The sequence below is a fragment of the Macaca thibetana genome, chromosome X (assembly GCF_024542745.1).
Source record: "Macaca thibetana thibetana isolate TM-01 chromosome X, ASM2454274v1, whole genome shotgun sequence".
NCBI lineage: Eukaryota > Metazoa > Chordata > Mammalia > Primates > Cercopithecidae > Macaca > Macaca thibetana.
In genome coordinates this window covers 46,838,371-46,865,650 of record NC_065598.1, presented here as the reverse complement: position 1 = coordinate 46,865,650, position 27,280 = coordinate 46,838,371, and the positions used below count along the sequence as shown (strand labels likewise).

Below are 27,280 nucleotides of genomic sequence, written 5' to 3'. Positions count from 1 at the left end.
TTTCAATCATCTGGAGCGCTCAGCGAAGACCAAGGACAGAGCATGGTAGCTCTGCAGTTCTGGTGGGGCTGGTGTTGGGCCTCCTGCTACCTGCTCTAAGCGATGAACACCCCTCAGTCCCCATTGCCAGCTGTCTTTTCCAAGGTAGGAGGCTGAAGATCAAGGGGCACACAGGCAGACCTGGGGCTGAGGGGGGCAGCGTAAGACAAGCAAGGGGCTTTTCCTCTACCAAGGTTCTCAAATATTTCCATAAAAATTGCAAAGTATGCCTGCAGGCACTGGCATTCAGCAGAGCTGTTTAAGACACCCCTGCAGCAAGGAAATTGAACTAAGAGCACCACAGGCATTCCTGGTGCTGGGAACCATGACTACAAAAGGCTGCCCAGGGTCTGAGTGCTTTGAGCCAGGTGGGAGGGGATCTGCCCTAAGGACATAAGGCATGCTGGCCATGCCCTAGCAGCCTGGTCACAACTTTCCTCTTCACAGAGCAGGGAGTTAGGACATGGAGAAGGTGAGAATTGAACCCAGCTCAAATTAATAGTCACATGGACCCAAGTACCTGCTCACTGGCCTCACTGGTGCCTCCTTTTCTTCCTAGGCAGAGAGGGCAGGAAGAGGTGGCAATTACATTTTCTTTGCCCAGAAAACTGGCAGGTGTGGTGGGGCTGAGCCCTCTGAGTTACCATCTGAACCAGATAGTTCCAGGAAGTCCCTTCCTTGCCTGGAACCAGCAGGGCAGGCGACGTGGGAGTTATTAATTCTTTATTAGGATTCAGGTTTCAAACAAGGTAGAAGGCAGTGGCAAGAGGAGTTCAGGTAGGGGGATGATGAGGGAACACCAGACTTGGCTAGCTGGGCCACTGCCAGAAGCCAAATGGGAACCCTGGGCTGGAAGGGGCGTGGAGAGGGATGGACAGGGGCCGGCCTAGAGGAGCAGATGGGGGTCAGCGGATGGTGTATCGGACATAGGGAACCTCGACATCCTCGCCGCTCTCGTCGTTACAGCACAGCTCAAGCACCAGCGCCCGAACGTGGCGGCCCAGTTTTCGCTTCGACACACGGCTCACAATCTCTGTCATCCTGGGGACAGGGGGATGGGAGCATAGGGTCAGGAGGGCAGAAAGCAAGAGAGGACGGGCAGGTAGGTGGGGGCAGTGAACTGGAGTGGGACAGCTGGATGTTGAGGTTCCCCAACCCATACAGGGCCTCCCCCCAGCTTGGCCAGTGGCCAACTCACGGCTGATCCAACCGTTCCTTGAGCTTGGCAGCTGGCATGAAGAAGGAATAGAGCATGGACACGCCCTGGGACAGCATGGTGATCTCTAATTTGTGCTCTGTCTGGAGAGGGACGGGGAACAGCAGGGTCATGGGGTGGACAGGCCAGCAAGTCACCTTGCACACCTTGCCCCCCAAGGTGGGGTGAGAGAGAGAGGGAGGGGCCTTACCTTAAAGTAGTCGAGGAACTGTTTGAGGGTCATCTCGTCACCATTAGGCTGCAGCCCTTGTACCTCAAAGCGATCCCACAATGTCCACTCTTGGTTATAATACTGCAGGACAAAGAGGGGAGTGTAAGATGGAGACCATCCCAGAGGGTCCAGCCCCCATCTGTCTCCATCCCCCTCACCCCCATGCAGACGTGTTCAGTCAGATCACAATCCTCTTTTCGAAATCCTCTTGTGGCTCCCATCTCACCCTAAGCACTGAAATTGTTTTCTTCTCATCTCCTACTCTCCTCAGTCTCACACTCACTCCGTGGACTTTGAATTCCTCCAACTTGCCAGGCACACCCCTATCTTGGTACCCTTTTAAGAACTGGTCCCTCTGCCTGGAATGTGTCCCCACTCACCACCAAGCCTGCACGGTTTGCCCCCTCACATCCTCCAATTCTGATCTCAAGTGTCATCTTTTCAGCAAGGCCTTTTCTGACCATCCCACACAAAATCTCAAACACATCCCCTTGCCCCCTGGTATTCTCAAGTCCTCTTTTATCTTTTTGAGATGGAGTTTTGCTCTTGTTGCCCAGACTAGAGTGCAATGGCACGATCTCGGCTCACTGCAACCTCCGCCTCCCAGGTTTAAGTCATTCTCTTGCCTCAGCTTCCCGAGTAGCTGGGATTACAGGTGCCCACCACCATGCCCAGCTAATTTTTTGTATTTTCAGTAGAGACAGGGTTTCATCATGTTGACCAGGCTGGTCTCGAACTCCTGACCTCAGGTGATCCATGTGCCCCGGCCTCCCAAAGTGCTGGGATTACAGGCGTGAGCCACCACGCCCGGCCTCTTTTTATCCTTTTTTTTTTTTTTTTTTTTTTTTTTTTTTTTTTTTTTTTTTTTTTTTTTGAGACGGAGTCTCACGCTGTTGCCCAGGCTGGAGTGCAGTGGCGCGATCTCGGCTCACTGCAAGCTCCGCCTCCTGGGTTCACGCCATTCTCCTGCCTTAGCCTCCTGAGTAGCTAGGACTACAGGCGCCCGCCACCGCGCCCGGCTAATTTTTTGTATTTTTAGTAGAGACGGGGTTTCACTGTGGTCTCGATCTCCTGACCTTGTGATCCGCCCGCCTCGGCCTCCCAAAGTGCTGGGATTACAGGCTTGAGCCACCGCGCCCGGCCTTTATCCTTTTTTGATTCCAAGATCATTTAATAGGTTATTTATATCATCTACTTGAGGAACATAACTTAGAAGAGTACCTGCACACAACAGGTGCTCAATAAATATTTGAGTGAATTCATGAATGAAGCAAGCAAAGCATATAAGTGTAGGAAGCATCCAATAAATTTTGGCTGCCATTATTGTGTAGTTAATAATACTAATAATCTCCCAGGGCACAATTCAAATATCCCATCTTTTCGCATGTACTCAAACAATATGATTAATGAATAAACGAAAAAGGATGCATAAAAAAGGTAGGTACACATAGACAGAAACCCTCACCTGGTGACAGGGTATGACGTGAATTAGAACCAGAATCTACAGACATACCCCACCCAAACCCCACTTCTGATGCGGGCCCCCACCTGGTGACGTGGTGCGGCAAGGGGTTCAGAGAAACCGAAGAAAGGCAGGGCCAAGTTGAGGAAACCATTCTTGTAGGAGTCAAGCTGTCGGTGCCCCTGCACAACCTTGTACAGCTCCAGACACACAAGGCCAACCACGGCTGCTGTGGTCGTGGCAATGGCTGGGATGATCTTCCCCGCAATCAGCTTGCTCTGAGAGACAGGAAGGGACAAAAAATGGTGGTAGTTAAGTACAAGAGCCTCAGGGTCTATAGAGGGGCTGAGTGTGGGTAACTCAAACCTGGAGGAGTGTGGAACATCAGGTCTAGATTCCCCTCACCTTGTGCCGGTCTGCAGGAGGAATGTCATAGTTTTCTGCCCGGAGGTTGGATGCAGCCACGATGAAATCCATATGAAAGTTGCTGTCATCATCCTGTTATGAGTGGGGAGGGTGTGAAGGGGCAGTGGGGAGAGGATCAGTTAAAGAAAATGTGTATCCTCCACTGCAACTGCCTGATGGACTCTCCCAGATCACAAAGGGATGGCTGGGAACACCTACTCATTCAGAGCCATGTGGCAGGCCCACGATCTGATCCCCACAAAGGCCCAGGGCTGTCTCCAGATACTCCTCCTGTTTGTCTCCAGCCTGTCTATGCTTTGCCCATCCTCCCTTCCCTGTCCTGGGCCCCCACCCTGTACCTTCTCAAAGTCAATGGGGTACATCTTGAATCCAGGGAGCTTGTCTGGGCTGGGCAGAGTAGCTTTGAGCTCCTCTAGACGACTGTCATCTGCATGAAGAGAGGGACACTGTCAGCCCTTTAGATCCCAGGCTAAGGTCTGAGGTGGAAATGGGAGCCCAGTGTGGGGCAAAAGGTATTCAGGTAGAAAAAGGATTTGGAAAGGAGAGACATCCTGGGAGAGAAAAGGGGCAAGGAGGAGAGGTAGAGAAGAACAGAATACAAACCTGAAAAACACAGAGAAAGAGCTGAGGCTATCAAGAACGATCTCTCTAGAGACACTAAGGAATGGAAATGAAAGTGTTAGGAGAAAGTGGAGATGGAGAGATCAAGATGGGAAACATAAAGATCTTGGGAAGAATGATGTAGAGCGAGATGGGGGAACACAGAGGATACAGGGAGGAAAAGGGGAGTAAAAAATATATATGGAGGGGAAGTTGGGGGGAATGTACAGATGTGGACATAGAGGAAAGATATGGGGGGAGATGGAGAAGATATAAAAGGGGAGAGTGGGGGTATACAGAGGGTGAGACAGGTGGGAGGAGAAATATATGAAGGTGATGAGAGATATGGAAGGAAAGATTGGAAGACGTACATAGAGGAATATGAAGGAGTAGATATTTCAGAAGGAAGATGGGGACCATGGAAGGGGAAATGGGAGGAGATCTGTGGAGAGGAAGAGGGATGAGATATAAGGAAGGTAAATGTAGGGGGCATTACAGAGCTACAGATGCATTATATACAGAAGGGAGGAGTGGTGAAAAAATATGTAGATGGGGTGGGGCGGGGGTGTCAGTAAACCGCAGCCCCAAACTATGGAGGGTGAAGATGCATAGAGAAACATGGGGATAGATGTACAGATGGGGGCAGATCTGGAAGGAGACAAGGCAGGAAGGTATCACGGGAGAGAGACCACTGGTAGAGATCATACGTCTTAGATGAACAGATCAAGAAGAAAGAACAAAACTAAGGGAAATACACAGAGCAAGAGTAAAACAGCAAGTTCTCCTGCGGGCCAGAGAGTGGAGAGGAGGAGGGAGGGAGACAATTTGCCCCAACCTACCCTCTTCATGTCAAAGGGAGGCTCAAAGGAAGGTGTGGGTAAACCTCAGGCCTGGGGTCACAGAGCAGAGCAGAGCCAGGGGTAGAGGACTGGTGGGGAGGCTAGACTAGGCCGGGGACATTTGGGGGTGACTACTGGCCAACTGGCCAAACACCCTCACCAACAGAGGCATTGGCGCTCTGCAGCTCCTGGTCAGAAACATGGATCTTGACGCCAGACTTGGGGGTGAATTCGGGGACCTGCACAGACTGCAGGAGTGTGGCCACAGCAGCTCGGTCCTGAGAGCCTGTCAGCCCGTAGGTCTGGGCAAACAGGTTGGCAGCAGCCATCACATAGTCCAGATGCAGGGGCTAGGAGAAGGCAGGGCAGGGAAGGGTGAGCACATCAGCCTTCGAGTGGGGAGCCACCACCTCCTTCCCACCTACTCACCCTCCACCTGACCCCAGAAGACCCTAGAGAGGAGACTTACGTTGTTGACATCAAAGGTGAGCGGGTGTGGACAGCGTTTGGGGCCAGACCAGAAAGGGGCTCCTGAGCTTGTGAGCTAAGGGATGGAGAGATTTTTGAGAACAGGACCTGAGAGCGAAGGCCTCTCTGACAATCTTGGCACTTCACCTAGGCCCCAGAGGTGCCCCCAACTCACTATCTTGGGTTGGGCACTCGATGGGGACTGGAGCCAATCACAAAATACCCCAACTGTAGGGTCCCACAGGTTGAACCACAGATCTGGCTGAGAGAACAACTACCAATCCCTGGGTAGTCATTTTGTGCTAGACAGCCCATCATTTAACAAACTCATGGATTACCAGGCATTGTACTAACTTCATATTAATAAATACCAGTTAATCCTCCCCAAACCCCCCATGACGTAGATCACTATTATTTCTACTTCACAGACGAGGAAACTGAGGTACAGAAAGAAGTTACGTGATTTGTTCAAGTAGAGTTTAGATTTGAACCCAAACCCGTATTGATTCCTGTGCACTTAACTCCAGAATTTCTCCCCCATAACCCCTACAGCCCTGACTGGGAATCAGGTATGACGCAGCCCACACGACAGTCAGGGTAAACAGCAACCAAGCCTCTTTGCTCAAAGGAACTAGGGTAAGGAAAAAGCAGGTTAGGGTCAATCACTCTTCTCAGATCCCCATGCCTCAGGGCACCTGCCACAGCTGGACTCCGCAGTGGGAGGACCCACACTGCAGGCTCCCATTTCAGGGAAATACATTCTGTCAAATGGACCCAACAACTGGGCATTACCTGGTCAGGAGGGAAGTTGTGCAGCAGCTGCCGGATGTTGTTTGAGTACTGGGTGTGCCAGTGGTGGCAGGCCCAGGTCACGCAGTCAGCCCAGGTCTGTGGTCGCTGCAGCACCAGGCTGCGCTGCACAGCCTCCAGCACCTCCAAGGGCTGGGTGCCTGCCAACCGTAGTGTTCGCTCCACAAACTTGGGGTCTCTATCAGGAATCGAAGAGGACAGAGGACAGGATTACACGTCAGCCTCAGGAGTGGGCTCCAGAGCAATCTTATTTTCTCCATGGAAAACTAGTCCCGACCCCAAACAATACGAGGCCCGAGCAGCCACTCATTCATGTGAAAAGTGTGCGTGGTGCCAAGTGTTACTGTGATGAGGAAAGCGGGCGGGATGCCTTGGCTGGTGGACAAGGATAGGGCGAGAGGGCACTGGAGTTACTCACGTGAGGTACTGGTTGACATTTTCTGCTGGCTGCTTGAAGAGGCCTTCAAACTCATCCCGAGCCCACTGCAGACATAGCAAACAGATTACATGTGGCCACAGTTGACAAAATGGGTTACCGCAGGCATTATTAGAAGGACCATCAGTGAATAAAGCAAGTACAAGGCTCACAGTTACTCTGGAAGTGGGGAAGCTCCCCAGCCTTCCCCATTTCCCCACCTCAATTGAAAAACCAGGCCAGGGCCGGGGCGCGGTGGCTCAAGCCTGTAATCCCAGCACTTTGGCAGGCCGAGACGGGCGGATCACGAGGTCAGGAGATCGAGACCATGCTGGTTAACACGGTGAAACCCCGTCTCTACTAAAAAATACAAAAAATTAGCCGGGTGAGGTGGCGGGCGCCTGTAGTCCCAGCTACTCGGGAGGCTGAGGCAGGAGAATGGCGTGAACCCGGGAGGCGGAGCTTGCAGTGAGCTGAGATCCGGCCACTGCACTCCAGCCTGGGTGACAGCGCGAGACTCCGTCTCCAAAAAAAAAAAAAAAAAAACAGGCCAGGTGCAGTAGCTCACACCTGTAATCCCAGCACTTTGGGAGGCTAAGGTGGGTGGATCACCTGAGGTCAAGGGTTCGAGACCAGCCTGACCAACATGATGAAACCCTATCTCTACTAAAAATACAAAAATTAGCCGGGCATGGTGGCAGACGCCTGTAATCCTAGCTACTCGGGAGGTTGAGGCAGAGGAATCGCTTGAACCCGGGAAGCGGAGGTTGCAGTGACCCGAGATCATGCCATTGCACTCCAGCCTGGGTGACAGAGCAAGACTCCATCTCAAAAAAAAAAAAGAAAAAAAAAAAAAAAAAAAAAAGAAAAACCAATGAACTTGATTTGGGCAGTGGTTACAATAGTGCTGTGTATATGGAAAACTGTTTTGTTTTGTTGTTTGAGACAAAGTTTCACTCTGTCACCCAAGCTGGAGTGCAGTGGCGCAATCACGGCTCATAGCAGCCTTGACCTCCCAGGTTGAAACAATCCTCCCACCTCAGCCTCCCGAGTAGCTGGGACCACAGGCACATGCCACCACACCCGGCTCATTTTTAAGATTTGTTGTAGAGACAAGGTCTTGCTATGTTGCCCAGGCTGGTCTTGAACTCCTGGGCTCAAACAAACCTCACTCCTTGGCCTCCTGAGTGCTGAGATTATAGGTGTGAGCCGCCAAGCCCAGCCTAAAAATGTATTAAGATCTGCGTACCAGGCTGGGCGAGGTGGCTCACGCCTGTAATCCCAGTACTTTGGGAGGCTGAGGCGGGTGGATCACCTGAGTCAAGAGTTCAAGACCAGCCTGACCAACATGGTGAAACCCTGTCTCTACTAAAAATACAAAAATTAGCCGGGTGTGGTGGCAGACGCCTGTAATTCCAGCTACTTGGGAGGCTGAGGCAGGAGAATCGCTTGAACCCGGGAGGCAGAGGTTGCAGTGAGCCGAGACTGCGCCACTGCACTACAACCTGGGCAACGTGAGCAAAACTCCACCTCAAAAAAAAACCAAAAAAACAAAAAACAAAAAAAAACAAAAACTGTGTACTTTATTCTAGATATGTTATGCCTCCATAAAAAAGAAAAACTTCAACTAAGTGTATCTTACCACAATTTTTTAAAAAAGAAAAAACTCAGACCAAACCAAAAATGATCCCTATCCAGGCCCTGAGGACTCGGCAGAAAACAAGACAGAGGCTGGATACAGGGGCTCACACATGTAATCCCAGCACTTTCGGAGGCTGAGGTAGGTGGATCACTTGAGCCCAGGAGTTTGCAACCAGCCTGGTCAACGTTAACAGGCGCACATGCGCGCACACACACTTCCCAGGAGCTGAAGGTTGCAGTGAGCTATGATTGTGCCAATGCACCTCAGCCTGAGTGACAGAATGAGACCCTGTCTCAAAAAATAAAATAGCAAACAAGACAGATGTTCTGGCCTCTGAGAGTTCCTAGGACAGTTCGCAGTCATTAGCGAGGTAGTTTGGAGTGTACAGATGTGAGAAATTCATGTTCAGATTCCAGCTATGCCACGTATTACCTAGTTTTGTGACTTCAGGCACACAGGATAACATCTTTACCTCTGTGCTTCATCTCTAGAACAGATGTTACAACAGTGATACCTACTTCATGGGGTTGCTAGGAAGAAATGAGCAAATACGTATATATTTAAAGCTTGGTTAAAACAGTGCCAGGGATACGGTAAATGGCAAGTGGTTCACAACTGTCCTGTGAGGTAGATGCTACTGTCATTCCCATTTTACAGAACAGGAATCTGAGGCACAGAGAGGTCACACATGACCTAGTAAGACTGTGGTGGGTGCACAAATACAAACATACCCACTCTGGAACTGCAGTGTCAGAAGGGAGAAAGTGACAGATGGAACTGGTTTTTTTTTCCCCTTCCCTATTTTGTTCCCACCCTCATACTCCTACTATTCTAAATGGTTTGGCCTCAAACACTGCACTAAGAATTATTCTGACAGCACAATGGTAATCCCTAGGTTCTGTTTCTTGGCCTAGGTGGTAGTCACTTGTGTGTTCACTTTGTAAAACTTCAGCTAGATCAAGCTTGTCTAACCTGTGGCCCGTATGTGGCCCAGGATGACTTTGAATACTGCCCAACACAAATTTGTAAATTTTCTTAAGACATTATGAGATTTATGCACGGATCTTTTTTTCTTTTATTTTTTCAGCTTATCAGCTATCGTTAGTGTTAGTATATTTTATGTGTGTCCCAAGATAATTCTTCCAATATGGCCCAGGGAAGCCAAATGATTGGACACCCCTGAGCTAGATAATATGTGCACTGTTCTGTAGGTACATGCACCATACACACAGAATCATCCTGACAAACCAGCTGTTAAACTCATTTTAAGTAACAGCTGGGGAAAACCTGAATATGGACTATTAGAGACAAATAAATAACTGGAAGAGATGGTAAGAATGATTGTTAATTTTGTTGAGCATGAAAGTGATGTTTCTGTTAGATAGAAGTAGTTCTCAATTGGGAGTGATGTGGCACCCCTGGGGACATCTGGCAATGTCTGGAGACATTTTAGATGTCATGATGGAGGGGGAGTGCTATTGACATAAGAAGTCAGGAATGCTGAGAAACATCCTACAGTGCACAGGGCATCCCCTCTCCCATAACAAAGAAGTAACCAGCCCCAAATGTCAGTAGTGCTGAAGCTAAGAAACCCTGTTCTATAGCAACATATCCTCACTTGGCAGAGGCACTGAAATAGTAGGGGAGTAAAGGCTGTAATGTCCGTGACACATTTAAGCACAAAGAAGAAAAATCTATATACATGTAAGAAGAAAATGTGGCAAAACATTAAGAATTGCTAAATTTAGGTGAGGAATGGTATTTGAGTATTCATCATAATATTCTTAATATTTCTCTATGTGTTGAAAAAAATTCAAAGTAAAAGTGAAAAAAGAATGAGTCATTCTAGAAACCTAGGCTGCTTGGTGGGAAGAGAGGGAGGGAGGTTTGGAGAAAAGGTACATCTTACACTTAGGCATGCAACATCTGAAGGCAAGGCAAGGGCCTGGGGGCAGAGAGGCAGCGGCCTGGCCAGATGCCCGGCCTCTTCCCCTTCTCCCACAGCTTATCACCTGCAGGGTGTGCTCGATGGCATTAGGGAAGTTCTTCAGGGTACAGATGGGGATGGACTTCTCAGGTGGGTCCTGGCTGGAACTGTACGACTCTGTCAGGAAGGGGATCACCACCTGCACGTTGCCTTTGGTGCCCAGTGTGCCTGACTCTAGCAGTGGCTTCCGGTAGTAGACGCAGCGGCGGTCCATGTACATGCCTGCGGGGAGGACAAAGCGACAGCCGGGAAAGGAACATTAGGAGAGGACAGGAAGACAGACACCCCTCTTGGTATATACACACCGAAACACACACAACTTTGCCCTTGACCACTTCACCCGCCTCCAAACTCACGGGCATCCACGTTGTCCAGGGCATTGGCCACGCCATCTAGGTTTTGGAAAAAATCGTCATCATAGATGCGCTCTGTGTCAGGACCCACACGGTTCTGGTGGCTTGTCACCCGGATATGTGGATTCATCTGGCGCACAGCTGCAGCGGCCGTGTCAGACTTTAACTTCTAAAGGGTTAAGAAAGTGCAGTTCCAGGGTGGGGACGGGGGAACACTTATCTGTTCATTCACCCAACAAACATCTTTTTTTTTTTTTTGAGACAGGGTCTCTCTCCATCACAAAGGCTGGAGTGCAGTGGCGTGATCACAGCTCACTGCAGCCTCAACTTCCCAGGCTCCAGCCATCCTCCCACTTCAGCCTCCCAAGTAGCTGGGACCACAGGTGTGCACCACCATGCGTGGCTAATTTTTGTATTTTTGGTAGAGACAGGGTTTTGTCATGCTGCCCAGGCTGGTCTTGAACTCCTGAGCTCAAAGACCTCGGCCCCACGAAGAGCTGGGATTACAGGCGTGAGCCACCACACCTGGCCCAAACATCTATAAAGGGTTGCCTGCCTGAGACGGATTTACTTAATGCTGGGGAAGACCCAGGCCCTGAGTTAGGTGGCTAGCAGGAGAGACGGTCTGTGACAATGCCACATGGCCAGGATGATGACGCATGTGGCAGGGGATCAGTGGAAAGGGAAGCTGTGGACAGGAACAGACTGGAGACAATGGGCCAGACATCTGTTCTTTCATCTAACACCTACTATTTTTTCAGGTAATAGCACCCAGGATTGACGTAGACTCCCCCAGCCAGCACCAGGATGCTAGCGCACAGACAAGCAGGATCCTTTCAAAGCCCAAGGTGGGCCACATCCCTCCTCTGCTCAGAATCCTCCCCTGGATCCCACCTCCACTTACCGTAAAATGAGTTGGCTCCCTGACCCTCCCACCTCAGGATCTTTGCGTGGGCTCTTCCGCAGCAGAAGGCGCTCTAGTCCCTCATATCCTTGAGGTCTCTGCAGAACTCAGGCCTTCCTTAACCACTGTCATCAATACTACAAACCATTCTCCCTGACACCCTGACTTCCCTTGTCTGGTTTTTGTTGTTTCCTTTGAGGAGCACTCATCACCGACATTAACTATATACCTCACGATCGTATTGTGTCTATTGTTTGCTGTCCGTTCCCCTCCCCTTTCAGGAATCTTGTTTTATTCCTTGGTATATCCCCAATACCTAAAACAGTACCTCAGTAACTATTTGGTGAATAAATGAAATGAATGAAAGGGGGAATAAATCCTGGGTAAGCAAAAATGACATTGTTCCCTACAGAAGGCTTCTCAGAGATCCCTGCATAACCAACCCAGTTTCCATATGGGCAGAGAAGTGTAAGCCTAGGAGACTGAAACTGCAACCCTTGGAAAGGCCTGCTTCCAAGGTCCACCCTTGGCTGGAGTCTGGGAACTTGGAATTCGGGAAGAATCCCACCACTCCCTACCTGATATCAGTGGTTCACTGTGCCTAAACTGTTCGTGCAAACAATACCGTTTATGCTGAACACCTTTCCTTCTGGGAGTCTGGAAATTTTGGTATGTGCCAGGAAGGGGGCACCTACATCACCAGTCCTAAGTAAAAGAGATGGTGCTGAGTCTAACAAGCTTCCCTGATTGGCAACATTTCACGATGGTGCTGAGTCTAACAAGCTTCCCTGGTTGGCAACATTTCACATCTTGTTACACTTTGTTGCTGTTATTTCTGTAGTTACTGTTGCTACTGGGGAAATAAAGGCTGCCCTGTTTAACTCCCACAGGGAGAAGACTCCTAGAAACTTGTACCTGGCTCCCCCAGACTTCACCCCACCAGCCTTTTCCCTTTGCTGATTTTGGTCTGTTTCCTTTTGCTGTAATAAATTGTAGCCACAAGCACGACTATATGCTAAGTCCCATGAGTTCTCTTGGTGAATTGAGCTTGAGAGTGGTTTTGAGGACCCCAGACACACTGTCCCAACCAGCACTAAGGTCAAGGCAAAAAAAAAAAAACAAAAAAAACAAGAAAAACAAGTAAGATACAGAAGCTGGGAAAGGCTTCTGGCCGAGGTGGAAAGATCTCTGACAGAAAGAATGGGAACAAGAAAAAGGAGGGGTGAGGTGAGGTGGCTCACACTTGTAATCCCAGCACTTTGGGAGGCTGAAGCAGGCGGATCACCTGAGGTCGGGAATTCAAGACCAGCCTGACCAACATGGAGAGACCCTGTCTCTACTTAAAAACCAAAATTACCCGGGCATGGCGGCGCATGCCTGTAATCCCAGCTACTCAGGAGGCTGAGGCAGGAGAATCGCTTGAACCCAGGAGGCAGAGGTTGCGGTGGACCAGAGATCATGCCACTGCACTCCAGCCTGGGCAACAAGAGCAAAACTCTGTCTCAAGAAAAAAAAAAAAAAAAGAAAAAGGAGGAAAGTGAGATGACAAAGCCCCACCTCCTACCCTACTCACCGTGACATCCCAGGGCCGGAAAAGAAACTGTCGATTCAGATTTGACTTCTCAATGGTGTCCATGTCTGTAACGATGATTTCTCCACCCTCCCTGCAGCCCAGCCCAATCATGGCAAAGTTCTTGAGCAGCTCACAGCCAATGGCCCCCGCACCCACCTAAGAGACAACCAAGAAGACAGGCAGAGGCTGGTCAGGGTGATGCAGGTTAGTGTGAGGCTACCCATCACCCCTCACTCCCCTGAGAGATGGGGAGAGGGGCTAACACCACATCTTCAGGTTCCAGGACTCTAAGAAATGACACGCAGTCGTGTGAGGAAGGAGGAACCAGAGCGGGAAACGAGGGATGCACTGGGCTTCCCTTCAAGATAAGGAGAATGGCAAAGGGAATGCCCCACAGGTTGCGTTGAAATGCTGAAGGAAGCCCCAGGGCAGATGGTCAGAGGCCAAGATGAGGGGAGCAGGCATCCAAGGGGACCACTCACCAGGAAATACTTCTGCTTGCCCAGCTTCTCTTGCAGGTCTGAGCCAAACACAGCCACTTGCCCATCGTAACGGTTCTGGCGCTAAGGAATGCAAAGGGAGGAGGGTCAGAGAGAGGCCTCCCCAGAAATGCCCCCAATGATGCCCTCCCCACAGGTCCCACCCACATACTGGGAGGCACTTGTCCTCCGTGAGGGCCTCTTTGTCCTCAGGGAGACACTCAAGGGCATCAAAGTATAGCCACTGCATGATGGGCATGAACTTCCCGGAGCAGGCCTGGAGAGGGGAAGGGAGAGAGGGGGTGGTCAGTGGTTAACAGGGGCCTGACACAGAGAGCAAGTGATGGAGTCAGGGAGGCACCTGGCCCACCCCAATCCTGCCTCTCCCAACCCATGCTGACCTTCATGACTTCCTGGGCAGCCAGGCCCCCAATGAAGGCGTTTATGGGTGCCAGATCCCCAGCAGCCACATATGCCAACTTCCGGATGAGGTCCTCGTCCAGGTTCTCTTGCTGCACTGCTGGCAGGGCTCGAGCATTCACAGCCTGTGCTAAGGCCACCAGTTCTGTTGCATCCTCCTGGTGGGCCAGAAAGAACCAAAAGAGGATCTGTCAGGCCACAATGAGGGCAGGGAGTGTGGATAAGCAGAAGCATGGTGGGCCTTCAGTGCCAGGCATGTCTGCATTGGCTGGCTCGCCTACCCACCCACCTCATTGCGGGGCCGAGGTGGCCGGCCATGCTGAGCACAGAAGTGGTGCAGGGCCTGGAAGCCAATGTGCAGCTGGGCAGGGTGAGAAAACTTGGCGAAGTCCGTCATCACAAAGTCAGGTTCTGCCAGTGAGGCCACCAAGGATTTCTGTGGCGGGGGAAGGGGGAGGTCATCAGAACCAGAAGAGAGGAATGGAGAACTCGGGAATGCCTAGAACTACCCCACATAGCCACTGTTCCCACTGACACACTCACAAAGCTAATCTTCTTAGGTACTTTGACCTGACTGACGATGCCTCCACGGATATAGTCGGAGAAGTTGGAGGTGTCACAGATGCTAAAGGTATAAGGACCTATAGAGGGCAGGAAGAGAGCTATCAGTCTACCCATTCTCCCTAAAATCCACAACCCCTACAAGATAAGGAACCTCCTGCCCCAACTCAGCTCAGACATCAGACCCCATCTCCCCTCTGCTCCAGGCTCCACATGGACATCAGAAAACATCTCTCCTGTGCCCCAGACCCAGCTCAGACCCTGTGAGACCCTATGTCCCTGGCTCCAAGTCTACATGGGAAGACCTTATCTGCTTCCCATCCAAATCAGCTCACACACAGTAGATCCTCTGACCTGCCCTGTTCAAACACCAGAGACCTTTTCCCCCTCAGCTCAGATACCAGGGACACATTCTCCCAGGAATAGCTCGAAGACAGCACCTCTCCCCCATGCCCACCAGCTCTTATTGGACCCCACGGGATTCTGTCTGTAGTTCATCTTAAACAACAGGATGTGTCTCCCCAATCTGAACCAAGGGCCATGTCTCCTCCCTTCAACTCCCCAGCCAGAACCCAGGAACATATCTCCTAGCTTCCCTCTGCTTCCCCCATGGTCCCAACTCACCCAGGACTTTGATCTCCATGGGCTGATTTCCGTTGAGTTCAACCATGCCCTGTACTTCTGAAAAGGAGACAAAGTCCCCACTTTCAAACCCGTGTCGGGCCTCATCCAGGCAGGTAACCACACCAGGGTTGTCCTGGTTAAAGGAAGAGTGAGTCTCAGAAACAGGCCCAGGGTACCAAGAGCGGACAGGAAGGACTACCACAGCCCACCTGCCCGCCAGGAACCCTAGGGCTGGTCTCCTTACCTTGGTAACCATAGAAACCATAGCACTGAGCGGCTGCTCCCCATTGGAATCTGTGAGGATCATTTCCTTTCCAAAGTCACAGAAGAGCTGCCTGTAGAGGGAAGCAATAGGGCTGATGCCCGTGTCCCATGCACAAACAGGCCCCACAGGTCCCTCAAGATGTAGTGAAAACTTGCTGAGCAAACTCAGCCTATCACTGCTGGGATGTAAGATGGTACTTGTGCCACATGAGGAGAGATGAACACAAAGAACCCAAAATCTGGGTAGCTGAGGAGGGACGAGGGCAGGGAGAGCCTAGAGGTCTTGGCCTGGGCCTGGTAGGAGTTGGAGGAAAAGGGGACAGGGAGCGGGGTGGGCCGCCACTCACCCAAACAGGCCCCTTGTGTCTGCCACCACCAGCTTGATGCCACGGCTGTGACAGAACTCACCCACTCGCAGCTGGTCCTCCAGGGGGGTGTTGGTGAGCACCACCACCTGTGGAGAGATGGAGGCTCAGGCCCAGCATTGGGGTGAAGAGGAGAAAATGGTGGAGGGCTGATGTCAAGGACTCAGGCAGTCCTCAAGGCAGACACATCCAGGCTTTGCTGGGTCAGCCTCTTTCACAAACACACAGCACCTACTGTGCATCAGACTCTGTGGCGGTCAAAAACGAACTCCTAGACTATACCAGGAAAGGTGAAGAGGTAGCTGGGAGGATGGAGTTTGGAGAAGAGCTGACTCATTTATTTGACAAACACCCGCTGCTGTCTGCTTGCCATGCCCTGTGAGACACTGGAGTAAAACTCTGTCTCCAGCCAAAGTCTGAGCTCACTCCTACCACACCCACCTGCTTCCAATTCCCAAGACAATGCCTGCTCCGCATGATCTTTGGGATTTTGCTCTCTGCCTGAATGTTCATCCTTCCCCACCAGGGTGAGCTCCTATTCCTCCATCCAGATTTAGCTGCAGTGCCCTGGCAACCCAGGGCCGACTCTCAGCTTCCAGAGCACCTCTTTCTGGCCTGGACTTTTTAATTAACAAACACCTATCCAGTTCTTACGTGCCAGCTGCAATTCCACGTGTTTAACCCTCACAAAAAGTCCATGAAGTCAGTGCTGCTACCACGCACTGACTACAAACAGGAAAACTAAGGTACAGGAGATGAAGCAACCTGCTTGAAGTCACACTACCAAGGCTGGAGGCCCGCAGCAAGGCAGTATGGCTCCCTCCACAGTCTGTGCCCACAACCACTATGCCGTACTGTCTGTACACATCTTCCCCACTTGAAAAGGCAGGGCCAGGCCGGGCGCGGTGGCTCACACCTGTAATCCCAGCACTTTGGCAGGCTGAGGCAGGCGGATCACAATGTCAGGAGATCGAGACCACCTTGGCTAACATGGTGAAACCCCGTCTCTACTAAGAATACAAAAAAAAAAAAAAAAAAAAAATTAGCCAGGTGTGGTGGCGGGCGCCTGTAGTTAGTCCCAGCTGCTTGGGAGGTTGAGGCAGGAGAATGGCGTGAACCCAGGAGGCATAGCTTGCAGTGAGCCGAGATCGTGCCACCGCATTCCAGCCTGGGCGACAGAGCAAGACTCGGTCTCAAAAAAAGAACAGAACAGAACAGAAAAGGCAGGGCCAGGGGCTAACTGCTGCCTGCATACTCTAGTCCCCCAGCACAAAACCTAGGATTCAGGCCGACCCATTAAATCAATATTGAACACCACTGAACAAACCAGAGATGGGCTGTGAGAGAACTGGGCAGAAGGCTGGGTGGTACCCCTAAGATACCTGGAAACCACTAAGGAAGTCCTCAACGAGGGGTCCAGTGTAGGCAGTGACAGGCACATAGCTGTTGAGCTCAGCAAGGCGGGGCTGTGATACCTCAGCCCGGTTTTTACCGATGTCCTCCTCCCGCAGGTAGAACTGTAAGGGTGTGCAGTAGGGAAAAAAGGTGAAATGGCTGAGGCACTGGGAACGGTGGTGCCTCGGGAAGGGGGAGAGGGGGAAGGGTGCTAGGAAGAGGTACCTGGGAGGAAAGATCAGCCCACTGGGCAGTGCCCTGGTCATGTAGGGTGACAGCCTTGACCCCACCAAGGATGATGTTCTTAGCGATCTCCACGCCCAGGCCCCGCAGGCCTGATACCAGGACACTGGATGTCTGGAGCCGCTTCATTGCCTCATGGCCCAACACATACCTGCCAGGTTAGGGGGTACTCTAGGTCAGGGCCTGCCCCACCCAACCCTATCCTCTCCGTGTCCCATTCCACACCCCTCGGCCCAGCCTTGGCCCCACTTACAGCTGCCGGGAGTAAAGGCCCTCGTCTATGTCTGCTTCACTGCCGTTCTTGGCCATTCCCTAGGGATAGAGGGAAAGAACAAGTTCAAGAAAACACACAGGAGTGGAGCATGGATAGACAGACAGTGATACAGAAGACTTTCCCACCCACCACTTCGTCTGCCAGTCTCCAGGGAGAGGACACTCACGTTGGTTGGTACCGAGGGCACTTCGGACAACACGGACTGGGCAGGGGAGCAGTTAGAACCCGGCTTTGGATCAGGCCCGGACACGCGACGTTTCTTGGACAGCGGCGAGCTGGACATCTGGAGGAAAAAAAGAAGGACAGAGGTGACCCTGGGGCACATGGGTACCGTTTTTCTGTTTGTTAGTAGCAACTGTGGGGGAAGGGAAGACAAGTATTAGTACCCCAATTTTACAGCAAAAAGGGGACAGGCACAGAAAGGTGAGGACTTGCCCAGGGTAACACAGTGGTCAGAGCTAAGATCTGAACCCAGGTGGTCTGATTTGCAAATCCACACTGCTGACCACTAAGCCATTTGCTTCTTCCCAGCACAGGACAATGAGGGAGAGACTCCAATCCTGGAGTGAAAGGAATGACAAGAATGTACTTGTGCAGAGGTCAAGGGAAAAGATGTGGATTCAGGACAGACCTGGTTTCAAATCTTGAGCCTGCCACTAACAGTAATAATTAACCACCGTGGGCCTCAGTTTTCTCACCTGTGAAACAGGGGTGATAATACCACTTACCTTCCCCATGGGGTTATCGAGATGATAAATAACACAGAGCACAGAACCTGGCACAGAGTAGGTAGGCAGTAACAAGCAGCCATTCTCCTCTCCCTTAATCCCAGGGACGGCGGCGGGAGGGGGGAGTGCAGGAGGGAAGTGAGGCTTGGACATCCATCAGGGTGGCATGATGGCAGGAGCAGTAACTTGCTGAGAACCCAGTCCCCAGAGGGGCTCAGGGAGGGAAGTTTTATAAAGCCCAACCCTGCCCCCAGCTTTGGGAGGGGAAAACCGACACAGACCAATAAAAGAGGTTGCAGAAAGAGAGAAAACAAACACATCCCAAGCCTCATCTGCATGTGGACTCCCTTAAACAGGTTAACCACAATGATAAATGAGTATTAGACTTATTAGGAGTCCTCCCCGTGCCAGATGCCATAGTAAGCACTTCTCTAAGCCTTGTCTCACTGTGTCCTCAGGGCACTCCTGTGGGGTTTGGACTGCTGTCAATAATACCCCCCAACTTTAAAGTGAAGGAAAAAAATTCACTCAGGGACGTTCGGTGACCAAGGTTCCCACACAGTAGCTGAGCTGGGACCAGACCAGGATCTGCTGACTCTGGAGCCCAAGCTGCTTCCTCGTGTTATCACGTTTCATCCCCTCCATGACCCTGACCCAGCAAGGCAGAGTTTAGGACAAATGAGAAAACGTGAGCTCACGCGGTCAAGTAACTCGCCCAGGGTCAACTGCTAGGTCCCAGAGACAGAACAATACAGCCTGCTGTGGAAGTGAAATCTGGTGGTGCGGGTGACTGGGTCCAGATGTTGGAGATGGGAGGACCCAGCGTCACTTCCCCTCACCCCCAGTGCTCCTCTAGGCACTGAGTCTTCCGTTCACACAAGTCCTCCTACACTGAGACTTTTATGACACTAAGTATCCCAGTGTACCTAAGATTCCATCTTGGCACCTGTCACTAGCACCAACCACAATGACAAGAGCTCCCTACTATCTACCAAGAGCATACTGCATGTCAATCAAAGAGGAAAGGGCTTTGTCTAATCTTAACAATCCCCATGACCCAGATAACCCTATGCCCAAATCACAAATGAGAAAACAAAGGCTCAGAGAACCCCATTCACTCGCCCAGAGGCATGCAGCTGGTGGGGGACTGTTTGCCAAACGCCCCTGGGCTCAGGGCCCAGTCCAGAGGACTAAGAAATGGGAGATGAGGGGAGGCAGGAGGCTAGTTGGAGCCCCTGAGATAGCCAGGTGAATTGCTTGGAATGCTAAGAGCCAACCTAGGTAGCAAGAGACTTGGTGAGTTAGTAGAGACAAAGGCGAACCATATTTTCCATTTACTGACTCTCTGACTGACCTGGGTTAGAGATCTCATTTCCTCTGAGCCTCATTTTCTCCAAAAGCTGGGACAAACGAAACTGTCTTCAAGGGGCTGCTGGCAGGGTTAAAGAAGCCAAGGTCTGTGGTCAGAACTCACTGACCTGAGGATGTGAGTTCCTCCCTGGGCACCTGTAGTGGCCTCCATTACTTAGTTATCTCCTTGCCTTGTCATTGGTCAGTTTGTTCGGGACACGCCATTTCCTCACTCCGTAAATTAGAGATGATCCAGGGCCAGAGAGCACTTTAACTTCTAGACATTTCCCCTCTGGATCCCTAGCGCAGGCAGCAGGGGTCTAAGAAGTTTCAGATGATTGTTCAACTGGATTTCGACTGCAAAGGTTTGGAACAGCCCTGTCTCAAGGCAAGCAGGAGTCTGGGACAGAAACTCTGGATAGGAGCTAAAGATCCCCCACCCCCAGCAGAAAAACAATCTACACCCTTCCTCCCTCAACATTTGCTCAGGCCCCCACTATAACATACACACTGTGAACTGTTTGGCAAAGCTGAGCTGCGGCTTAGTTTCTAAACATACCTGAGTCTCCAAACTGAAGATTTTCAAGCGTAAGCATTCTCTATTCTCAAACCAGAGGGTTTGAGGGAGGAGTCTTGGAGGTGTGAGAGGAGGCAGGTTAGCAGGATGGAGAAGCTAGGGCATAGAGAAGGGGGGCTGGAGCATGTCAAGCTTTCCGGGAGGGGTTAACTGAGAAGTCCATGGGAACGTGAGAGGAAAATCAGGAAGTGGGTGTCTAAGAGCAAGGAGGCTCTGAGGCAAATGGGAAAGGAGATGTTAGAAGTCCTGGGAGGGAAGGGACTAGGCTAGGGTGTTAGGAAAAGACTCAAATTTCGGATCTCTGGAAAAGGATCTTTTAGAGAAAGGCTGAAAAATTGCAGTGGAGGCCCCCAGAGGCTGCAAAGAGGTAGGAGGGCAGTTGCTGGGCCCCATGGAAGCTGCAAAGGGAATGGGTGGGGGATTCTAGAGTCTGAGGAGGCAGCAGGAAGACGTTGGGGTCTGGGGGGAGGGGTAGTCTCCATCAGGAGGATGTTGAGGCTCTGGAGGTCTCTGGAGACAGATGCTGGTAGCAGAGAGAAATCTTTAACCAAAAATAATAGATAGGGACATGCAAGAGGAGAGCTGTATCTGACATTCCTACTACAGAGTCCCAGGAGGCTCTGAGGGTGGATGGTGAGGGGCTGGGAGAGGTTTCTAATGGAACACAAAGGCCCTGTGTCAATCTCTGACAGGACATGCTAGGTATCACAGCTGCTGTGAGGGGGTGGAAAAGGGAAGCTGGGCCCAGATAGTTCAGGCCTTAAAAAGGTTAGTAAGCAAACACTGGCTAGGTCCCCAAATGGGGTTGGGTTTCTCTGACCAATTATGTAGGACCCCATGGAGGCGCTGAAGGTAGATGCTAAGAAGAGGGTTTTCTATTGCGGTAGAAAACAAGAGGGCCATGGCGGGGCGCAGTGACTCACGCCTGTAATGCCAGCACTTTAGGAGGCCGAGGCGGTGGATCACCTGAGGTCAGGAGTTCGAGACCAGCCTGGGCAATATGGTGAAACCCCATCTCTACTAAAAATACAAAAATTTAGCCAGGCGTGGTGGTGCATGCCTGTAATCCCAGCTACTCGGGAGGCTGAGGCAGGAGAATCGCTTGAAGCAGGGAGGTGGAGGTTACAGTGAGCCGAGATGGCGCCACCGCACTCCAGCCTGGACGACACAGTGAAACAACTCCGTCTCAAAAAAAAAAAAAAAAAGGAAGAAGAAAGAAAACAAGAGGGCCTGTGGGTGGAAGGGACATCTGACAATGATCCTGGGGTCCAAGGAGTCTGAAAGCAGAAGCTGAAAACCCCTGACTGCAGACATTAGGGACCTTGAAAGTATCTGAGGGCAGATTCTGAGGCCTGATGTGAGGATAAGAGATCTTTGAAAAAAGCAGCTAGAACCCGGGTTGTCTTTTGACGGCAGAGGCTGGGTCTAGGGTGGGGTAGGGGAGGCGAGTCTCTGATGGAAGGGGCTAGAAGCCAACCGGGACTGCAAGAGCAGATGCTCGCAGGGGCTCTTTGATGGAGGATTATGTATCCAAACAGTTCCTCCCTGCTATGTGGTGCACCGGAAGGCTCTGGGGGTTCAAGGTGTCTGATGGGGAAGATGCTGAGGCCTCTCAGTAGTCTCTGAATACGGAAAAGCAAGAAATTCCGTAAAAGTAGAGAAAGTGTCAAAGGACGGAGTCTAGGAATTGAAGTCTCTCAAGGCAGATGCTAAGAGGGGTCTCTGAGTAGAAATACTGGGCAGAGTCTCTAATGAAAGACGCTAGGGCCAGGGTGGGGTTAGGAGACCTGAGGTGCGGCGAAGAGGGTTCCCCGACACAAAGGCCAGGCCCAAATGGCCTTTCACAGGGTCTAGTACCCCTGGAAGCTCTGAGCGTGGCTAACATGTGTGTGGGATGGGGGGTCTGAAGGAAAATGCAAACGAGGACTCTCTTACAGAGATAAAGAGCCTATGGACCCCTTCCAGGTCTAGCCTGTCTTGGAAGCCTTGAGGGCAAATACTGAGAGGCTAGGAGGTGTCTCAAAGGAGATTCTGGGGCAGGTCTTTAATGGCATTCAATGGTGAGAAGCTCTGATCAGCAATGCTGATCCCCGTAAATCTCTATCGGAGACTGGGGAGAGTTCTGATCTGAGATACAAGGTTCGGGACGGAGTCAGGTCCCAGACTAGAAATGTTGGGCATGAGTCTCTAAAAGCACATCGTGGGGGTCCGACTCCAAGGTCAGATTTTGGAACTAGAGGGATCCGGGGTGGTCCTGGCCGGGGAAAGTCGGCCCCGCCCCAGGCTCTGCTCCCCCTCCCTACTCCGATGATTCCTGGCGCCCGAGTCACCGCGGCCCGCCCCGACAGCAGCGTGGCTCAGGCCCTTCCAGTGCCTCCCCGAAACCCCTGCCCCGGGCGAGGCGCAGTGAAAGGACGTTTTTTACCAATGCCGGTTCCCCGGGTCGCGCCGCCGCCAACTCCTCAAGGAGCCGAAGCCAAGCCCGGCCGCCACCCTCCTCCTTCTCCTCCTCCCCGCCGCCTGGGCCGCCTAGAATCGCCGCTGCCGCCTTCTCCTCCCCCGGCCGCTGTGGCTGTGGTTGTCCCTGCCACCTCCTTCAGCCGAGCCGCCGACACAAGATGGCGGCCGCTGAGCCTGGGGCCGGAACAAAACCTTGGGCCCCACCCCCAGAAACCCGGATGCAAGCGGGCCGCGCCTACTTATGAATCATGCATAAAGTTCCCGGTCCGGTTGCGATTCATTCGGTTAGAAGTGGAACAGTACCACCTGGTGGGCATTGTGGCAGTAACAACGAAAACAGGTAAAACAGAGGCCACGCCTCATGGAATGTGAATAATGAATGGTTGCAGCCAGGCTGTCATGGAAGCGAAGAAAAACCATTAAGGTCACGCTTCCTGATTATAAGTTATGCATAAAGTTGAGTGGTTGGTAGACTAACAACCAGCAACCAGACAGCAGATATTAAAACATGGAAGTCACACACCTCCATTCATGAATAATGATGATCTTGCAGGGGCCGGGAATCCAAGGAGACCCAGGCCACAACTTACTCATGAATAATGCATAAGACCCAGTGGGTTGGAATAAAAGGAGCACGCCCACCTATTGCTGCACCTAATACACTATAAGCAGGGAAATGGGGCTACTGCAGAGAAAACACACTCTCCCAGGTTCTGAATAATGAATTATGCTGCTGCAGTAGCTCAACCTGGAAACTCAAGAGAGGTCAAGAAAGGTTCCACCCAATTTATGAATTATGCATAAGGCGAAGAAACACCCAAGACTGCCCTACCCAGCAAATAGAGATTACGATGCTATAGCCAAGGCAAAGTGAGCACGCCTTCCTGTTCATGAATAATGAAAGATGTCACTGCAGTGCCACCAGAAAACCCAGGGGAAGTGTTCTCTCTGCCCCTGCCTCCTCTCCCCACACCTCCCTCCATTCTCCCCGCCTCAGGAACAAGGGCTGCCTTAGTCCAATCAAACCCAAACTCATTACATGTCTTTGGCAGGTGCCTCAGTTTTCACAACTGTAAAATGAGGATAGTAACAGAGCCCATCCACCTCACAGAGATGTGTTATTATGAAAATCAGATCACGCCTGTAATCCCAGCACTTTGGGAGGCCGAGGCGAGTGGATCACCTGAGGTCAGGAATTCGAGACCAGTCTGGCCAAGATGGTGAAATCCTGTTTCTACTAAAAACACAAAAATTAGCTGGGCGTGGTGGCGGGCGCCTTTAATCCCAGCTACTGCGGAGGCTGAGGCAGGAGAATCCCTTGAACTCGGGAAGCAGAGGTTGCAGTCAGCCGAGATCGTGCCATTGCACTCCAGCTTGGGCAACAAGAGTGAAACTCCGTCTCAAAAAAAAAAAAGAAAATCAGAGAATATAAATTATGGGATGAGTCTTAGAACATTGCTGGCACAAGGCACTGTTAAATTTTTAAAACATTATATATTAATATAAAGGTAATATGTTAAGATATGTAAATATATATTTACATTAATATAAAATTAGTTATGAATACTCAGCCACAAGAGAAACCCCCAACTTGGGCCACTGCTTCCCCATCCATAAAATAGGAATAACAACAGCAACTTACCTTGCGATGGAGTTTAAATGAAGAAATATGTAGAATGGGCTTAGACCAATGTCTGGCACATACTAAGTGTTATATTAGTAGTAGTACTATTAAACGGCGGCGCGGGGGAGTGGGGAGGGGAGACATTATGGCATCTGGTTAAGACTACAGATTGCGGAACTAGACCCCAATTTGAATCCCGGCCCAGCCACTCACTGATTGTGTGACCTTAGGCAAATTACTTAGCCTTCCTGTGCCCCAGTTTCCTTATCTATAAAGTGGGGGTAATAATAACCTACCTCCTAGGATTGTCGTGAAGATTAAATGCGCTAAGTAGCTAAACGAGTGTAAGCTAATCTTATCATTATCCTCCTACCCATTATTCAGGCTTACAAAACGATTTGCCAAAGATCACACAACTGGAAAGGATCGATGGGATTTGAATCCAGAGCCCCGGCTGATTATCTGAGATTACCAGGCCATAAGAAATGAACAATGTAGGAGGCCTCATCCCTTCGCTAGACGCCAGGTTTTAACTCTGGTACCTGTAAGGGAAAGCTAACTGCGGATCATGCAGATAAAGCTGCAAAAGCCACGCTCCTCATGAATTAAGCACGGAACCCCTAGAAAAGCACTGAAAACTCAGAGTGCTACTTAACTTTTGCGAATCATCAATGAACTCTCCTTTGCGCGGCAGACTTCAGAACGCCCCTTCAGCACGCTGATCCGCCCCTCGTGAATGACTCACAAGCCGATACCTTCCCTTCTGCGGACCAGGTGCGAAAGAGGCAAAAAACTGCCTCCTACCACAGCCCCACCTCCTTATGAATAATGAATAAAGCCGCGACCAAACGAAGGCCGGGTGGCGCCGCGTCGGCTCAGGAAGAGCTGGGCTCCGGCGTCCCTTCCCTAGCCTGAGCTGGGAGGCTCCTCTCCCTAGAAACATCTGGGCCCCCGACGTGTCCAGTCTCGCAGTCCTGAGCCTCCAGGCGCGGGGAGGACCTCATCACAGAGCCAGAGGTCACAAAGGCCTGACACCTCCACTATGCCACGTCGGTCCCGATTGTTCTCACTGTCACCAGGACCCCGTCCCGAAACAAGCCCTCCCCCAGTCCCGCCTTGACTTTAGTAACCTCAAACTTTGCTTCTCCCCTTGAAGAATAACCCAAATCCTGCTCCACGGACAAGGGTGCCCATACACGGACCCTAAGAATCTCCCCAAAGCCCCCCAAACCCTGTCTCCGAGGGGTGCTCCCCAAAACAGACTCCCAAATCCCACCCCAAAGTCCCCAAACGGCACCCCCTAAGGGTCTCCTCAAAAGTAGACGCCCCCTAAATATCACCCCGGGCCTGGAGGCTCCAAATACGCCCATGAGGAGATCCCCGAAGTTGGGATTAGGGAAGCACCCTCCTCCAAATGCTGTCCAGAGGCTTGGGGGCACGGTGCTCCAGCTCACCCCCTGTGCCGGGCGGAAGCCTCGCCTTCCTGCCAAAGATGAGCTGAAGCCACGGGGCAACGGAAGAGCAAACCACCTCCGTCGTACAAGAGAAGCCAGAGTTTGCGCCGAGCTCGGAAGCGCGGGGCCTCGGAGAGCCCCGGGTCTGGGATGTACCACAGATGCTCTGCTAGAGGGGCGTAGGTCCCTGCTCCCGCGTCGATGGTGCCCGTTTCAGACCCAGATGCCCCTACAGGTTGTGGTACGGCCCAAATGCGCGCGGCATGCTGGGGGTGGTAGTCCTGTCTGGCCAGTGCCTGGTGCACGTGGTGGGCATCAGCGTCCAGAATATGGGAAAATGTAAGCCTGGGCTATGGAATGCCGGAGCCGTGCTCTGTAGGGTGGGAAAAGGAAACGGAATGTGTAGGTGCCTCCACATGGAAAGACACACCCATCCTACAGATGGGGAGACCGAGACTCAGGTGGCCAAAATAGTTCATTTGACATGGGCCAGGTGCTGGAAATTCTTCCTTGAGCTCATGGACCTGACATTCTAGCAAGAGACACAGACCGTAAACATAACAATAAGTGAAATTATAGTTTCACATACAAATCCGTATTATAATAGATATCTGTGACTATACACAGTAATATAAATTATGTCTATACAATCATGTGCTGCATTACATTTCGGTCAACGGTCCTATAACACAGAACATTTTACTGTTATCTTTTCCATGTTTACATATATTACCATAGTAGAGACAGGATTTCGCCATGTCGGCCAGATTGGACTCGAACTCCTGAGCTCAGGCGATACGGCTTGCTCGGCCTCCCAAAGTGCTGGGATCACAGGCGTGAGCCGCCGCACCCGGCAAAATTCTTCAGCCTTTTAATAAATGGAGTCTTGGCCGGGCGCGGTAGCTCACGCCTATAATCCCATCACTTTGGCAGGCCGAGGCAGGATGATTGCTTGAGCCCAGGAGTTCAAGACCAGCCTGGGCAACAAAGTGAGACACCCCCACCCCCCACCCCCTGCCACACACACCACCACCAGCACCACCACCACCACCAGGAAAATAGACAAAGGAGAGGGAGCGGGAGGGTGGAAGAGAGGGTTGTACTATTTTGCATTGCCTCCAGCAATGTATGAGAGTGCCTCTTCCTTCGCAGCTTCACCGAGGATATGGCTTTTTTTTTTTTTTTTTTTTTTTTTTTTTGAGACAGAGTCTCACTCTGTCGCCCAGGCTAGAGTGCAGTGGCACGATCTCAGCTCACTGCAACTTCCACTGCTTCCAAGCAATTCTCCTGCCTCAGCCTCCTGAGTAGCTGGAATTACAGATGCCCACCACCACGCCCAGCTAATTTTGTGTATTTTTAGTGGAGATGGGGTTTCACCATGTTGGCCAGGTTGGTCTCTAACTCCTGACCTCAGTTGATCCACCTGCCTCAGCCTCCCAAAGTGCTGAGATTACAGGCGTGGGCCACCGCGCGCAGCCTAACACTAGCTTCTTAAAATAGACATCTTTTCTTTTTTC

The 27,280-nt window shown here is 51.3% G+C and overlaps 3 protein-coding genes across 5 annotated transcripts in view; 1 reads left to right on the top strand and 2 right to left on the bottom strand.

Moving 5' to 3' along the window:
* USP11 (ubiquitin specific peptidase 11) overlaps positions 1-20,142 on the bottom strand; it is a 52,440-nt gene extending 32,298 nt beyond the window's left edge. Inside the window, exon 1 of the mRNA XM_050775578.1 lies at positions 20,139-20,142. The gene's annotated coding sequence lies outside the window, so the exon portion shown is untranslated. The remainder of the gene's footprint in view (positions 1-20,138) is intronic.
* Positions 1-27,280, top strand: part of NDUFB11 (NADH:ubiquinone oxidoreductase subunit B11) — a 477,292-nt gene that overhangs the window by 403,970 nt on the left and 46,042 nt on the right. The window lies entirely within an intron of this gene.
* Positions 746-25,914, bottom strand: UBA1 (ubiquitin like modifier activating enzyme 1). 2 transcript variants are annotated; one of them, XM_050775572.1, is made up of 26 exons: positions 25,764-25,914; positions 17,737-17,853; positions 17,550-17,608; positions 17,279-17,447; positions 17,041-17,175; positions 15,641-15,747; positions 15,274-15,364; positions 15,030-15,162; positions 14,388-14,485; positions 14,134-14,280; positions 13,826-14,002; positions 13,597-13,701; positions 13,428-13,508; positions 12,946-13,101; positions 10,472-10,637; positions 10,141-10,337; positions 6,490-6,554; positions 6,054-6,249; positions 5,263-5,337; positions 4,954-5,143; positions 3,693-3,781; positions 3,334-3,426; positions 3,015-3,206; positions 1,446-1,547; positions 1,238-1,338; positions 746-1,080 (listed from the first exon to the last, which is right to left on the bottom strand). In XM_050775572.1, exons 2-26 carry the CDS (start codon positions 17,851-17,853, stop codon positions 945-947), a joined length of 3,177 nt encoding a protein of 1,058 aa, XP_050631529.1. In that variant the 5' UTR covers positions 25,764-25,914; the 3' UTR covers positions 746-944. The 2 variants fall into 2 exon arrangements, with proteins under 2 accessions (XP_050631529.1, XP_050631528.1); XM_050775571.1 differs by lacking the exon at positions 25,764-25,914 and adding an exon at positions 18,299-19,646.